Source organism: Hibiscus syriacus, unplaced genomic scaffold (genome assembly GCF_006381635.1).
Source record: "Hibiscus syriacus cultivar Baekdansim isolate YM2019G1 unplaced genomic scaffold, ASM638163v2 tig00111213_pilon, whole genome shotgun sequence".
Taxonomy (NCBI): Eukaryota; Viridiplantae; Streptophyta; class Magnoliopsida; order Malvales; family Malvaceae; genus Hibiscus; species Hibiscus syriacus.
Genome location: NW_024063022.1, coordinates 4,945,285 through 4,959,169, shown reverse-complemented (window position 1 = coordinate 4,959,169; position 13,885 = coordinate 4,945,285). Strand labels below are relative to the sequence as shown.

General features: G+C 32.0%; 2 protein-coding genes across 2 annotated transcripts; both read right to left on the bottom strand.

Moving 5' to 3' along the window:
• Positions 1-1,901: 1,901 nt before the first annotated feature.
• Positions 1,902-2,829, bottom strand: LOC120156109 (ubiquitin carboxyl-terminal hydrolase 5-like). Its single transcript, XM_039167524.1, has 2 exons — positions 2,571-2,829; positions 1,902-2,112 (listed from the first exon to the last, which is right to left on the bottom strand). Exons 1-2 carry the CDS (start codon positions 2,733-2,735, stop codon positions 1,933-1,935), a joined length of 345 nt encoding a protein of 114 aa, XP_039023455.1. The 5' UTR covers positions 2,736-2,829; the 3' UTR covers positions 1,902-1,932.
• Positions 2,830-5,739: 2,910 nt separating this feature from the next.
• On the bottom strand, positions 5,740-10,933 carry LOC120156119 (ethylene-responsive transcription factor WRI1-like). The gene is made up of 7 exons (XM_039167534.1): positions 10,713-10,933; positions 10,534-10,616; positions 10,313-10,321; positions 9,494-9,582; positions 9,271-9,395; positions 7,995-8,071; positions 5,740-6,428 (listed from the first exon to the last, which is right to left on the bottom strand). Exons 1-7 carry the CDS (start codon positions 10,931-10,933, stop codon positions 5,788-5,790), a joined length of 1,245 nt encoding a protein of 414 aa, XP_039023465.1. The 3' UTR covers positions 5,740-5,787.
• Positions 10,934-13,885: the final 2,952 nt, after the last annotated feature.

Sequence of the window (13,885 nt, the reverse complement as noted above, 5' to 3'; positions counted from 1 at the left end):
TTAGGTTATTGCAATTAAAAAGAGTAGTAGAAGACCCATATTACGTAAACGCTAGAAGGAGGGCTTGAACCTCCCTCCGACCTCGTAGTTAACAACTACACGCTCTAACCAACGGAGCTATTCCAGCTTATTTGTTTGTAATTCCACACAAGAGTATTCTTCAAATCTTTTAGTTTAACAAGCTTGGATAAGGACCGTAGAGGACATCTTTTTAATTATACATCTTAAGCAACACTTCATAATATTGTATGTATTTTTTTATATTAAATTTTAGTGCATTACGGTACTGTTATTTATTTAATAAATAATTTTATTATACAAATAAATGAGTTTAACGAGAACTTACTATTTTCCTTTTTCGAAACCTAAACTTAGACCATAATATTGTATATATTAAATTATTAAAATATAATTTTATCTTTTATATATATTTAAGAGAAAATAACCTCAGTGACAAAAAATGTCTTACAATATACGATTTTAACCAATTTTTTTTGGATTTGCCAAAATGACCAACTAAATCGCAATGCGATCGATAATTCGCAACGCGATCTCCTGTATCGCAAATCAGTTTCCAGATTCGCAACGCGAACTTCGACTATCGCATTGCGATTTACATATTCGCATTGCGATAGTCCAAGTTCGCGTTGTGATTTATTCCAAGTTCGTTGCGATAGTCGAAGTTCGCGTTGCGATTTATTCCAAATTCGTTGCGATAGTCCAAGTTTGCGTTGTGATTTATTCCAAGTTCGCGTTGTGATTTATTCCAAATTCGTTGCGATAGTCGAAGTTCGCGTTGCGATTTATTCCAAATTCGTTGCGATAGTCCAAGTTCGCGTTGCGATTTATTCCAAATTCGTTGCGATAGTCCAAGTTCGCGTTGCGATTTATTCCAAGTTCGTTGCGATAGTCGAAGTTCGAGTTGTGATTTATTCCAAATTCGTTGCGATAGTCCAAGTTCGCGTTGCGATTTATTCCAAGTTCGTTGCGATAGTCCAAAATCGCAACGACGGTATTGCATTTGTTTCTTAAGAATTTTCTCTAAAAAGATAGTATTTGCGCGGACGTGTTGAAGACACGTATTACTACGACCACGACCACGCGAATACTATCTTTTTAGAGAAAATTCTTAAGAAACAAATGCAATACTACCAGTCATTGCGATTTTGGACTATCGCAATGCGAACTTGGACTATCACAATGCGAATATGTAAATCGCAATGCGATATGTAAATCGCAATGCGATAGTCGACTATCGCAATGCGAACTTGGACTATCGCAATGCGAACTTGGACTATCGCAATGCGAACTTCGACTATCGCATTGCGATAGTCCAAGTTCGCATTGCGATAGTCGAAGTTCGTATTACGATAGTCGACTAAACCAAATTTAGGTATCAATTTGAACTTAAAAATCAAGTTTACATACCTAATTAGACAAAAAAAACAAATTGAACCTTAATTCAAATGAGTACCTAATTGAACCAAAAAAAATATTTAAACTGAATTGCAACTTGAAACCAAGTTCAGATATTAAATATATATTTACCCAAATTAAAAAAAAAATCTAGTTTTGACTTGATAATTCCCTAGCATAATTTGAGTTTTTCTCAAATAGCCTGGGAGCAAAGATATCTCATTTACGATATAATGTTTCCCTTTACACAATTATTCGAGTTCATATTCGAATTGAGATTTTCCATTGCTAAAATTAATAAAAACAAATATTGAAAATACTTTATTAAGCTGCCAGCCACTCGAACCGGGTGTTAAGATACTCGTAGTTTCAACAATACAATGACCTAACAAAATTTGAGTGTCTAAGTTTCGATCAAATATAACTCTTTGACACAATGTTTTTGTCAGGCAATAGGTTAGTGATTACTGTTAAGCAGCGCATGGAGCGAATACTTTTAAAGCATGTGCCTGCACTTCAATGCTTATAAGACGTTATGTCACGAGCTCTACGAGACCCTGCAACACCGCTGCCTGAGGTATCGGACTTTGCTCTTCGATAAAACGGGACATACGCAGCAGCCGACTTTACATCTTCTTCGTTTATTGGTGATATATGGCTGTCGTCAAAGTTGTACCACCTATTCTCGTCTAGAAGCTGCAAACAACATAATCAGCAGAAAACAGTATGATGAGATGCATATCTTATGCATCAACACAAGCCATTTGTGACTATCGGGGCTATGTTGTTCATACTTTTCATTTCTCTTCTTTAATTATATGACCCATAAAGATCCTCCAAATACATGAAAAACTAGAAAAGATTGAACACGCCTAAGACGGACACATATCCTATCCGACACACCAAAGTCAAAACCATATAAAATCTGTGTCCCAATAGAAATCTAAGGTCCAGTTAAGAGTACTCGAACGAGATGAAAGACGAGAGCCAGAAGAAAGATAAGACAAATAAATGGGCTTGACTGAAAAGTCATAAAAATTGAAACAGATGCAGCATTCATGACCAAGTCCCCTGCCCTAGAAAAAAAAACTACGCAACGATGTGCACATGAACCGATATTCCATTTCAGAAGGACATAGATGGTTCTAACTTACTTTGATGTGCGCGGTGTAGTGGCCACTGCCCATGCCACCATAAGGGTTGGTTAAGGCATAGAGTTCGTAGAGTTGAGAACGGGAACTTCTCTTGTCAGCTACATAATTCGTTAGGTCAAAATCGTGAATAGGGAAGTTGACAAAAGTTTCTACTTTATGCTTCATTGACCGGCTGTACGAGAATCTTTTTTGATGAATGACTACAACTTCGGGAAGCCTCCATAAATCAAGCTTTTTACTTGCTCGTCGTTGTTCCTTGCATTGCGGGCAGTACCTACACCAAGAAAAACCTGATAATTCACAATGTTGACGGAATGGAACTCCTCTTTTTTTTTTCCTTCTTAAATACAAATTTAGCACAAAAAATTGTTAAAACTGTCAAGAAAACAATAAGTACTTGCTCGAGTCATTTTAACTATGGCGTAACGATTACCAACAAGCAAATATGAATCTAGTAACCTGAAAATATTCCAAGCTTTCAGAGTTGTAAGATGTGCTAAAATGGAGACGTTGCATTTTGGAGCCTCTCAAAATTTAATAATTCAATTTAGGCCCTTTGAGGGAATCATGCATATTGACTAGTAAGAATATTGCATGTTTTTATATAAACATGCCCAAATTTTAGAGTTTATTATAAGCCTTAAGCTTTATAAACGCACAGCACATACAAGAACTCACATTTACATATTGCGTCTTTACTTCAGGCTAACGCTTTCTGCTTGAGGCAATATAAGGGTCCTAGCGCCTTGAGCGGCCTTGCACCCTTGAGAAAACTTGGAGAAAATGTTGTTTCTTTTGTAAATTACAAAGTATTTTTTTCTATAATTAAACTTAAGAAGAAAAATAAGTTAACCATGCCTGGTGGCATTGGATAAGATGACATTTAAGAAAAGAGAAAAAAATCAGTAGAATAAAAGAACTTTTAACTTTGGTAAAAGTTGTACCTTATCGCAAAGACGAATGTTGCCAAGGGAGTGCGGCGCACTCTAGTCACTAGACCATTATATATTGCCTCAATGTCGTAAAGTGCAAAAAACGATACTAGCCCAAGTGTATATGTGTGAGCTAATGTGTGTAATATAAGTAAGATATACGATAGATAAGAGGACAAGCAAGATAACAGCTAGTGAGAGGACGACCTTACTTTAGTGTGTCCAGCTACACTAGTGTGTAGTTAGACTGCTTAGTTTCCCTAGAGGGGCATTGTCAGTGCGTGAGGCATTTCATGGGCTAACTAGGGCGCGAGGCCTAAACACTCGCGAGGAGTGGATTTGCGATGTCAGTGTTGTGGGCCTTTGGCTTTAGTTATGCATGTATAGTTACATCAGTCCAGTACAACAAATATCCTTAAATCTTGGCTTGACAACTGTATGAGATCGAGCCAATGCTTCAATAGAGTGGGAATTACCGATTGCTATATGATGATCGGGTTCCCTCTCAAGGATATACCTGATGGCTATGTGAGGACCATGAGATCATTCAGTAGCTTAGTGGGAATTGTACCGATACTATGTGACACTAGGTTCCCTTAGTTAACTAGTGCCTAATGGCTATATGAGACCAGATACTAGTCAGCTTTGCATTCATATAATGCACAAGAGTGTCAATGTTGTATTTAGATAATGCACAATAGTTGCAGTGATTAGGGTTAGAGACTCTTTAGCGGTGTACTCATGGCAAGAAACTTAGTAGAAGATTAAGGGAAATGTAAGACTACTACTTTAGTGATAGAACAATTAAGCCTTAAGTAGGTAGCACTTTATCTAGATCATGCATGTACTTACTGCTTAATAACATGTCAGCATGCTTATGTTTATGGAACTCATAATGTTGTTCTAGATTAGAGATTATACTGTTGGGCTTTGTAATCTTACCCTTCAGATGTTTTTCGTTGACAGGTCAGTAGCTTGAGCAGTTTGTGGAGCACTGTCACAACAGGACTTCCAGCATCTCCTTCAAAGTATTGTACTGTAGTTTTAGTGGGCATGTGTATTCATAGAACTTTACTTACGTATTTGAGTTGAAAAACTTAGGTTGTATTATTTTGGTTTTAAATTATGTGTCACGGAGCTCTGGTTTGTAAAATTGTTTTATAATTTTTAATTGTATTTTTATGATACCATTCACCATGTTTTAAATGAAAATAAACAGATTTTGAAAATCAAGAGTTGCCTTGACAACCCAATGTGGTATTTAAGTCCATTCTGGTTTACAGTGTTACAATAAATATATATATATATATTAAATTATTTTTAAATTTACAAAAAAAAAAGTTTCTTAACAAAAAAAATTGACTTTGTCTTATGATAATTCAAATGGTTGGATCTTGAAAATTATAAATTTTACAAATTTAATCATAATTAAATAAAAAAATTATTTATAAAATAGTTTGATAAATTAACAAATTCATAAAGTTATAACTTATAATCTTAAAAATAAATTATGAATTTCTATACATTTAAAAATATATATTTTTAAAATTATTACCTAAAAAATATTGAAAATTATCAAAAATGAAACTATATTTATAATTGAGAGGTAAATAAAACTATTTTATTAATTTAATATATCACTTTACCCTTTTAATGTCAAATAAAATTTTTGTAACTATTATAAAAAAAATTGAAATTTAATATCAATTATATAACTTTTAAAAGTTTAACATCTAAAATATTACTTTTAACATAATTTAGTCACTATTTTAAAATTTTATCATACAAAATGAGTGGATTAATTATGGAGTGGTCTTCGAATTCTTTAATATTTACTTAACAAGAATAATTCATTTAGTGGTGTATTTCGGTGTATTACGTTAATGGTGTGTTTCGGTACGCGATATGCATTATAGATTCATCTGATAATATAAATGATTTTTTTTTACAAATTTTAACATTTTTAATTATTTTGTATGTGTTGTATTCTTGTCATATATGGTATTGCAAAGCTATTTGTATAAATTAATCATATAAGTATAAATTTAATCTCATCAAATAAAATTTTATAAAAATTATGGTTTAGATTAAAAAATTAATTTAATAATTATATTTGATGAGATTATAGGATCAAACAAATTAAAATAGTTTCTTCTTCTTTTTCTTTTAATTTAATTAAACAAAGGTAATTCATAAGAAAATAACAACCAAAAAAGCAAAGATAAGTTGAATCTTGGGCATCAATCCACAACTAATTTCCAACAACAGACTCCAAATACAAGCAACTAAACAGAGTAGTTACAAGAAACCGAGGTCGTCGACGAATACGGAGAGTACGAATCCGAAGACGGAGACGACAACCTCACCTTCCCATGTTTGTCTTCCATGTTCATCGAGACACCGACTTCGGTTGCATCATCCGATACACATTTCCGATCAGCCTCTTCTTTGTTAGGTGAACCTAGGTCGAATATCAGGTCGAAGTTATCCTCGAACCCCGTAGCATGATCGAACAAGTTCGGCAATTCATTGTTTCCATCGAGAGGGATGTCCGGGACCAAAAACGATGTCAACCCCGAATCCATGCAGAAACTCCATGCTAGCTCATTGCTATCGGTCGGACAGTCGATGCATAGAGGAAGCTGCATTTGCATGTACTGAAAATGTTCAGATTTTTCGGATTCTTCGTGCCTCGGTTTTTGTTCTTGCGGCGGCGCCGGAGGCTGAAATTGTACGTTTCCTACGGATTCGGCTCGTCGAGCTTCATCGGAATCGGGAATTCGATTTTGCGTTTGATCAACAAACACAATACCTTTCTGCTTCAAACGGTCTATGTAACGGCTAGCATCGAAATTGGTCACAGCATTGATCCCCCTATACTCTAATGCTGCCATATCATACGCGGCTGCTGCTTCCTCCTGTGTGTCTTCAAAAAATAAAAATAAAACATAAATAACTATATGATGTTACAATGCATGCACTCATACATTCATATTTGACACTCAATCTCGAATTTGAATAAATATATGATGTTCCATACGAATCCGGATTCTTGAGGGGAGTAACATGTTGGTAATCATATACATGACAGAATGTTGTTTAAGCTACCATCTGAGAGCATGATGGAGGGCACTCGACGACACAAAGCATCGATCGGACCGATCTCACTCCATGTTTCGAAACACGGTGAGAGGTACCCAGCGACGGAACCACATGCAGTTTGGGAGGGGTCTCCCCGTCCCAACTTTTTTGTCTAGTGGCATCTAGTGAGACGGGCTGAGATACCACAACTGAACCCTAAACCTTAATTATTCAGACCAAGCATGGGAGTAAGAAAAATTGGGTTTAGTGTTTCTTGTCTTTCACTCCATCATAACTCCATTCCTAGAGGTACCCGATGAGACAGGTCGTTGTGCCACATCCGAACCCTAAAACCCTAATCATTCAAATTGAGAATGAGACTAACAAAGGGAAAGGAAGTCACGTGCCTTTGGTTCAACCAATCCAAATTCATCAAACTGAAATTAAATTCTATAAATAGGAAGGCTCGTGTCCGATTCCCCTAAAGGGGGATTAGAGTGTCATTTAGGTGACCTAAAGCAAACCCTAATCTTCTCACCAAGTCACGTGATCTCTGCTGCCTCTTACTCGGCAAATATTATCTATATATATATATTTAAAACGCAACAGAATCTGTTAATGGGAGAGTAATGGTCACGTGCCATGCTGCCACCATTTTCATGCAAATTAAAAATAAATAAATAAAGTTTTGAATCAAGACAGAGATATGAAGCTTAATTACAGAAATGCCATTTCTAAATTAAGAATTAAAAGTCGAGAGAAAATATCAAAGCAGTTTGACATTCATAGCAGCGTGTGACAGCATTTGAGTGATAATTATATGGTAAAATTGATGTTTAGTCCCTTAAAATATTTTAAATTAATAAAATAATAAAATTACAGTTTAACCCAAAATAATAATTTATAATTTATTTCTTTAAAAATTATACAGTTTTAAACTAATACAATACTAAAATTGTAATTTTTCCTAAAAGAATCTAAATTTTCTAAAAATATATTTTGACATATATTAAAAAGAAAATCGACCCTACATAAAAGTTCCTATATAGATATTTTTTAAATTTTGATATTGTAATTTAAATTTTTTTATTTCTTCCCTAAATATTATTGACAAATATTAACCCTACTATATTTAATATTATAGAAAGGGACTTTCACTGTTTTTTAATATTAAAATGGTCCATGGAGTCTTGCAAATTAATTAAATGACAGACATTGGATCCTACCATATTAACATCATTGGGACTATATATTAAGTGCCAAGATCTCCCCCTACAATTATTTTATTTTATTTTTGGTTCGGATGGATAATATATATAATGTATACCCAAATTTCAATTTTTTAAAATATATTTAAAAAATTACAAATATATAAAATTAAAAAAGAATAAGGGATCTAGAGAGAGCTTACTATAGGTTCCTAAATAGAGATATTTGTTCCCAAAAACTCGACCAATTCGAGCCTCCCACCTCCCATTGTGGTGATGCCTGTAAAAAATATCAAAACTAATAGTTTATGTACTAAACGTGTTAAGTTCTTAATGATATGTACTAAAATGAAACAAAAACTAAACGTAGATATGGTTTTGAAAATTATGAAAGTTTATGTATTAAAACAGACTAAAACTAATAATTTAGATACTAAATGTGAAATTTACCCTAAAATAAAACATTACATCTTTTTAGAAAAATTAAGTGTTTAACTTTATATTATAAATAAAAAATTTGAAAATAAAATAAAATGGATCTATGTAATATCTAATCCGTTTAATTAATAATATAATTTTAAATAATGTTTAAATTTAATTTTATATAACACCTCAATTAATTACCTCTCGGACTCCTAAACCCTACTCTATAAATACATAGAAAACAAAAATATTGAAGAGGGTCCATTGAAATTGATCATTTTACCAAACTCACGTGGTATATATATTTTAAAATCTATTTTGTTTAAGAAAAACGGTAAATTACAAATTTGGCAATTAAATTTTGATCTCTCTCGTATTTCACTTACTGTATTTTAAATCTTTTTAATTTTCTCACTAAATTTAATACATTGAGTTTTTTTGTTCACTCGGTTGTTTTCTCACTAACAGCATTAAAATGGATTGTTATATAGATGCAAAATGATGTCGTTTTAGTGAAAATTTTGTTTTTTTAAAAATAGTGTCATTGCAACACTGTTAATTATTTAACGGCGAAGTACCAAAAAAATCCAATATATTAAGTTCAGTGATAAAAGCGAAAACTTTTAAAGTTCTGTGAGTAAAATAAGAGAGACAATAAAGTTAGGTGATAAAATTTGTAATTTACCCTAAGAAGAAAAATAAAAGTGGTTAAATATTTTTAATTTGCCTAGAATGTAAATAAATATAAATCACATTAAAATATGAAAAGGACGTGCAAAACTCGAATAAATAATATTTTTGATTTAATATAAATAAATATAAATATAAATCATATTAAATTATGAAAAGGACGTGCAAAACTCGAATAAATAATATAGATCATATTAAAATATTATTTATATTTATTAGAATAAACTCGAATAAATATAAATAATATTTTTTAAATGAAAAGATATAGGTCAAAACTCGAATAAATTTCATATTCAATTTTTGATTTAATCTTTAAGATTTTTATAAGATTATATAATATTTATATAATTAAATAAGAATAAGTACCTAGCTACCCCGCGGTACTTGGAGACTCCTCTGGAAAATCCACTGCTACGACGTCGTAGAGAAGCCAAGTACTCTTCCTTCGTCACATTCTTCATTTCTTCCAATTCTTTTTCGTATCTTTCGTTCTGCATCGTTAAAGTAATGGTCTTTTCTTTCTCTCACAAATACCCATTTTTTTGTAATTAACAATAAAAATAAATTATTAATAGTTTTAATTAAATACCGAAAAATTCAGAGTAGTTTCGGGCCCCCAATACTTGAGGGCAGCTAGATCATAGGTTCGAGCAGCTGCCTCCTCGTTATCATAAGCCCCTGCATTTCACATATAATAATTATAATTATGAATTCAATTGTACTTAAGTGTAATTATAATTGTTGAGAGATCTTTCAATTGTAAGATTGATTGAAATATCAAATAATCAAATATTGTATTCTCAAAGTGATACAAACCCTAAAAACGAGTCTCGAGAGTGTCTCGAAAAGAGAGGACACTTAATAGAATGTAGAACGTCTATTATGATTTATCTCTGGACATAAGAATATCATAGAATGACTTGATTAAGGGTTTAACGATGTTGAAGACTTGATTGTAGAACCGACGAAGCTTGAACGACCAATTGGTGAATAATGGATAGATGGTCACAGGTTCATCCCTTAATTTCGACTCTCTACATTGTTCACCAATGGGTCCTCCAAGTTTTCTCAGCTCTACATTCAAATTCTAGACACCGTCAACCTCTTAGTCATGTCATTGCACGGTGTTTCGGTGCTCGGAGTTAAGTCGCGATAAACGTTTGACACCCCACACAATCTTCAAACCATGCCCTACTTTTTCGAGCCACTCATGAGACATGCTTAGAGGGTACGGGAACAAAATTTAGGAACTCGTCAACAGTATCACCGTGAAAATACGATATCTAATCGTTACGGGTTCCGACGGACCGTACAATCGAAAAATCCCTCCACATGTATTATATAAAAAAAGATAATTTAAAAATATATTTACTTAAATTAAATAATGCAAGTAGATAGAAGGACTTACCTAAATAAACTGCGGAGACGGCAACCAAAAAGCGCAAATAGCGTTGAGGGATTGACCAAATGAATAAAAACAAAGAGTCGGTACACAAAACACATAAAACTTGAAAGAAAATTCTCAATAAAGTAAAATAATAATAATAAACAAAAGATCACACAGTTCTCCTTGATTTTCTGTTTTTTTCATTTAATAATTCAATTTAAGAAAAGAGAAGTAAAATTAACCTTGTCTTCCCTTCTTGTTCTGCACATTGTTCCAAGAGCTCTTGTCCCACAGGTGAGCCTCAAATCTCCCAGTCCATCTATGCCTGTGTAATTTTACTCATACATGGAATGAAAATCAACCCAAATCAGTATAATTAATTTCACTAATTAAATGATAAAAATTAGAAGAAAAAAAAAACCTGGTGACTCCTCTGTAAATGGAGCTCCTTCTGCCATTGTTGGTATTGGCATTGTTGTTCTGATCACAGCTTTGGTTCTTTCTACTCCTTTTAGCCTTGGGTTTCTCCGGTACGATAGGAGGCGTGTCCGATGAAGAAGAAGAAGAACACGATGATGGTGATGGAGAAGATGAAGATACAAAGCAAGAATTGGTTGAAGAACAACTTGGAGACCTCTTCATTTTTCAACAATGTCAAGCTCTTTCTCCACTTATACAACACACTTACATTACACACACATATATGTATATATGTATATGTTGTATGTGGTGTGAAAATGATGAATCCTGGGTAGTCTTGGTGGTTTACCAAAAACCAAGAGGGAGGGTGGAATGAGAAAAATGGGAGAGGTTTTAAAAAGGGAGATGGAGGAGGAAGGAGTGGTGGTGGTGGTTGGGTTAAAATTTAACTGTGTTGAGTTAATTGAGAAGGAAACAGAAATGGGCCTAAACCCCCTAACACTTGGCTTGTGTGTGCAGCCATGCTGCCAATGGGAGTAGCTCACTTAGGCTGGCAATTTTTATTGTGGTGTCAAAGAATCTCCTCATTCTTCAATCTCAACCCTTCATCTCTCATCTTGGTTTTCATTGGTTAAGATTATGGGTCCGCACTTTAATGTTTTAGGTTCAAATCTTGATTATAATATATTTAAAAGCAGGAATAAAGCCACTTCGATAGTAAATGAATTGTTGTTATTTTTTCATGTCTCATATTCAAGTATTATGAATGTCATGGGTGTGAACGTTCAATGTCAAATGGTTGAGAGTTATGAACGAATATTGCCTTGTATTTACCCCAAAGTAATAACAATAGATATAATTAAAAAAATTAAGAGTATAGATTACAATATAGTATTTGTTTAAAACTTTCTTAAGCTATTGACAACACACACCCTACAAACGCAGTTGCTCGAACTCAATACCTCTGGGGAGGAATAATATTTCTTTTATTACTGAGGACACTTGATGTGTTCATTTAGATTAAATATAAAGAGGATCAAATTATTTAATTTTAAAAATATAAGGACCTTATCAGTGTCAAATGTAGATTATTTTTAGAGTATGTAGGTATTTGTTCACCTTGAAATACGAATTTCTTTATGTTAGTTATCTATTTTACTGGTTGTGTCCAGCATGAGATTTATATCTTTAAGGATATAATCAAGATTAAATATTGTTGAATTGTCTTAGTTTAAAAAGGGTAAATTACGTATTTAGTATCTAAACTATCAATTTTAGTTTATTTTAATACATAAACTTTCAACGCTTTCAAAATTATACCTAACGTTTAGTTTTTATTTCATTTTAGTACTTCTTCATTAAAAACTTAATGATGTTGTAGTTTTTTACGGGTAAATTACATCATTTATCACTCAACTATCTTCTCACTCCTATTTTGGTACTAAAGTTTAAAACAACTTCAAATTGCTCCTATTTTAATCACTCCAATTTATTTTATTAATAATTTTTGTGACATGAAATTTTTATTATTATCTTATTATATATAATTAAAAATAATAATAAAAAATTTGAAAGTTAGAGTGATTAAATTAGGAGTAATTTGAAAGTTAAGTAATTAAATTAAAAAAAATTAGTGACCAATATAAGAGTAAGAAGATAGTTGATGATGAATGATGCAATTTATCCGTAAAAATGTGCCAGATGCAAATCACACATTAAGTTTTCAACGGCGAGGTACTAAAACTAAACTAAACGTTAGGTATGATTTTGAAAAAATTAGAAATTTAGATACTAAAACAGACCAAAACTAATAGTTTAAGTACTAAATATGTAGTTTACCCAAAAAACACAAAGACCTTGTGAAAACATGTGTCACTTCACATGGAAGGAGTCATTTATTGGGTAGAAAGGGCTGTGTCGACTCAAATATTTTGGTAGAATGGTATTTTAGGTTTTGTTAGTTTAAATATAAATTAAATAAGGCATATGTTTCTTTTAATTTTTAGATTTAAATTTGTGTAAGCGCATCCACATTATTTTAAATAAATTATTAAATTTAATTTAACGTGTTAAAGAAGAAAAAAATACATACTTGTTTTGTTAGAAAAAAGAGTATTAACATTTTGGATCCTCGTTTTTAAATTTCTAGATCTATCGTTGCTTGTGCCTATCAATTTTTGATTCTTTCTTCATCCATATCACCTTATTAAACTCTCGTGACGGTTTTATATTTCGGTAACAAATTTTTATAGTACTTTAAAAAAATTCAATATTTGAATCCGACACAAGTGAAATAAAATAAATTAAGAAACTCATCCCAACAATAAATTTTTTATAATACATAATTTAAATTATTCCCAATAAAAGAAACCTAGTTAATACATGTTATTGAATCAATTTTCTCAAACCATTTGAATTCTGGACTTATAATTAAACAAAGTGAAGTTTAATACTTTATTTATAAATAAATAAATAAAAATAAATATTATTTTAATAGTAAATCAAAGAGTAAGGAGTAACAAACATGGAACATGCAGCGTACCAGAGTTTTTCACACTTTAACTTTGAACTTTTCTAACTACACTCGTGCATGCACCTCACTTACTTTTATGCCTTTTTTTAATAGTTTAAACCTTAATTTCTTTAATGTTTTTAATTAAACCCCTTCGATAATATTTAAAAATTCTCATTAATCCTCTCAAAATTTTAAAAATTTTAGTTAGATCCTAATTTTTAGAAAATATAAACTCAATCCTTTAAAAATTTTAATTTAAACCTCTGAATTTTTTAACATTTTAAGTTAACCCTTCCAAACTCTATCACCAAATTCCGCCACTGATATTGTAAATGCATAAATCTCGTATATAGTTGATAAAACACAATATTTTGACTACTTTAAACATGATTAATACCGTGATTCACATAATTAGTTTAAGATCATTATGATTTCTAGGCATTTTCTTTTGACCTATTGCTTAAAATGACACTTATGATGACCTTAGCCAGCCTATCCCTTTAATAAACAAATAATAAATTAATGTAGGAAAAAATATATATTTTTTGCTTACAAAGAAACATAAATTGGTCAGTAAGTACGAGTGATTCCTCGGAGAAAATGTCCGGTAGGTTGTCCTTACATAATTTTGTCAAGGCATCCATTACGAGGTTCGGTTC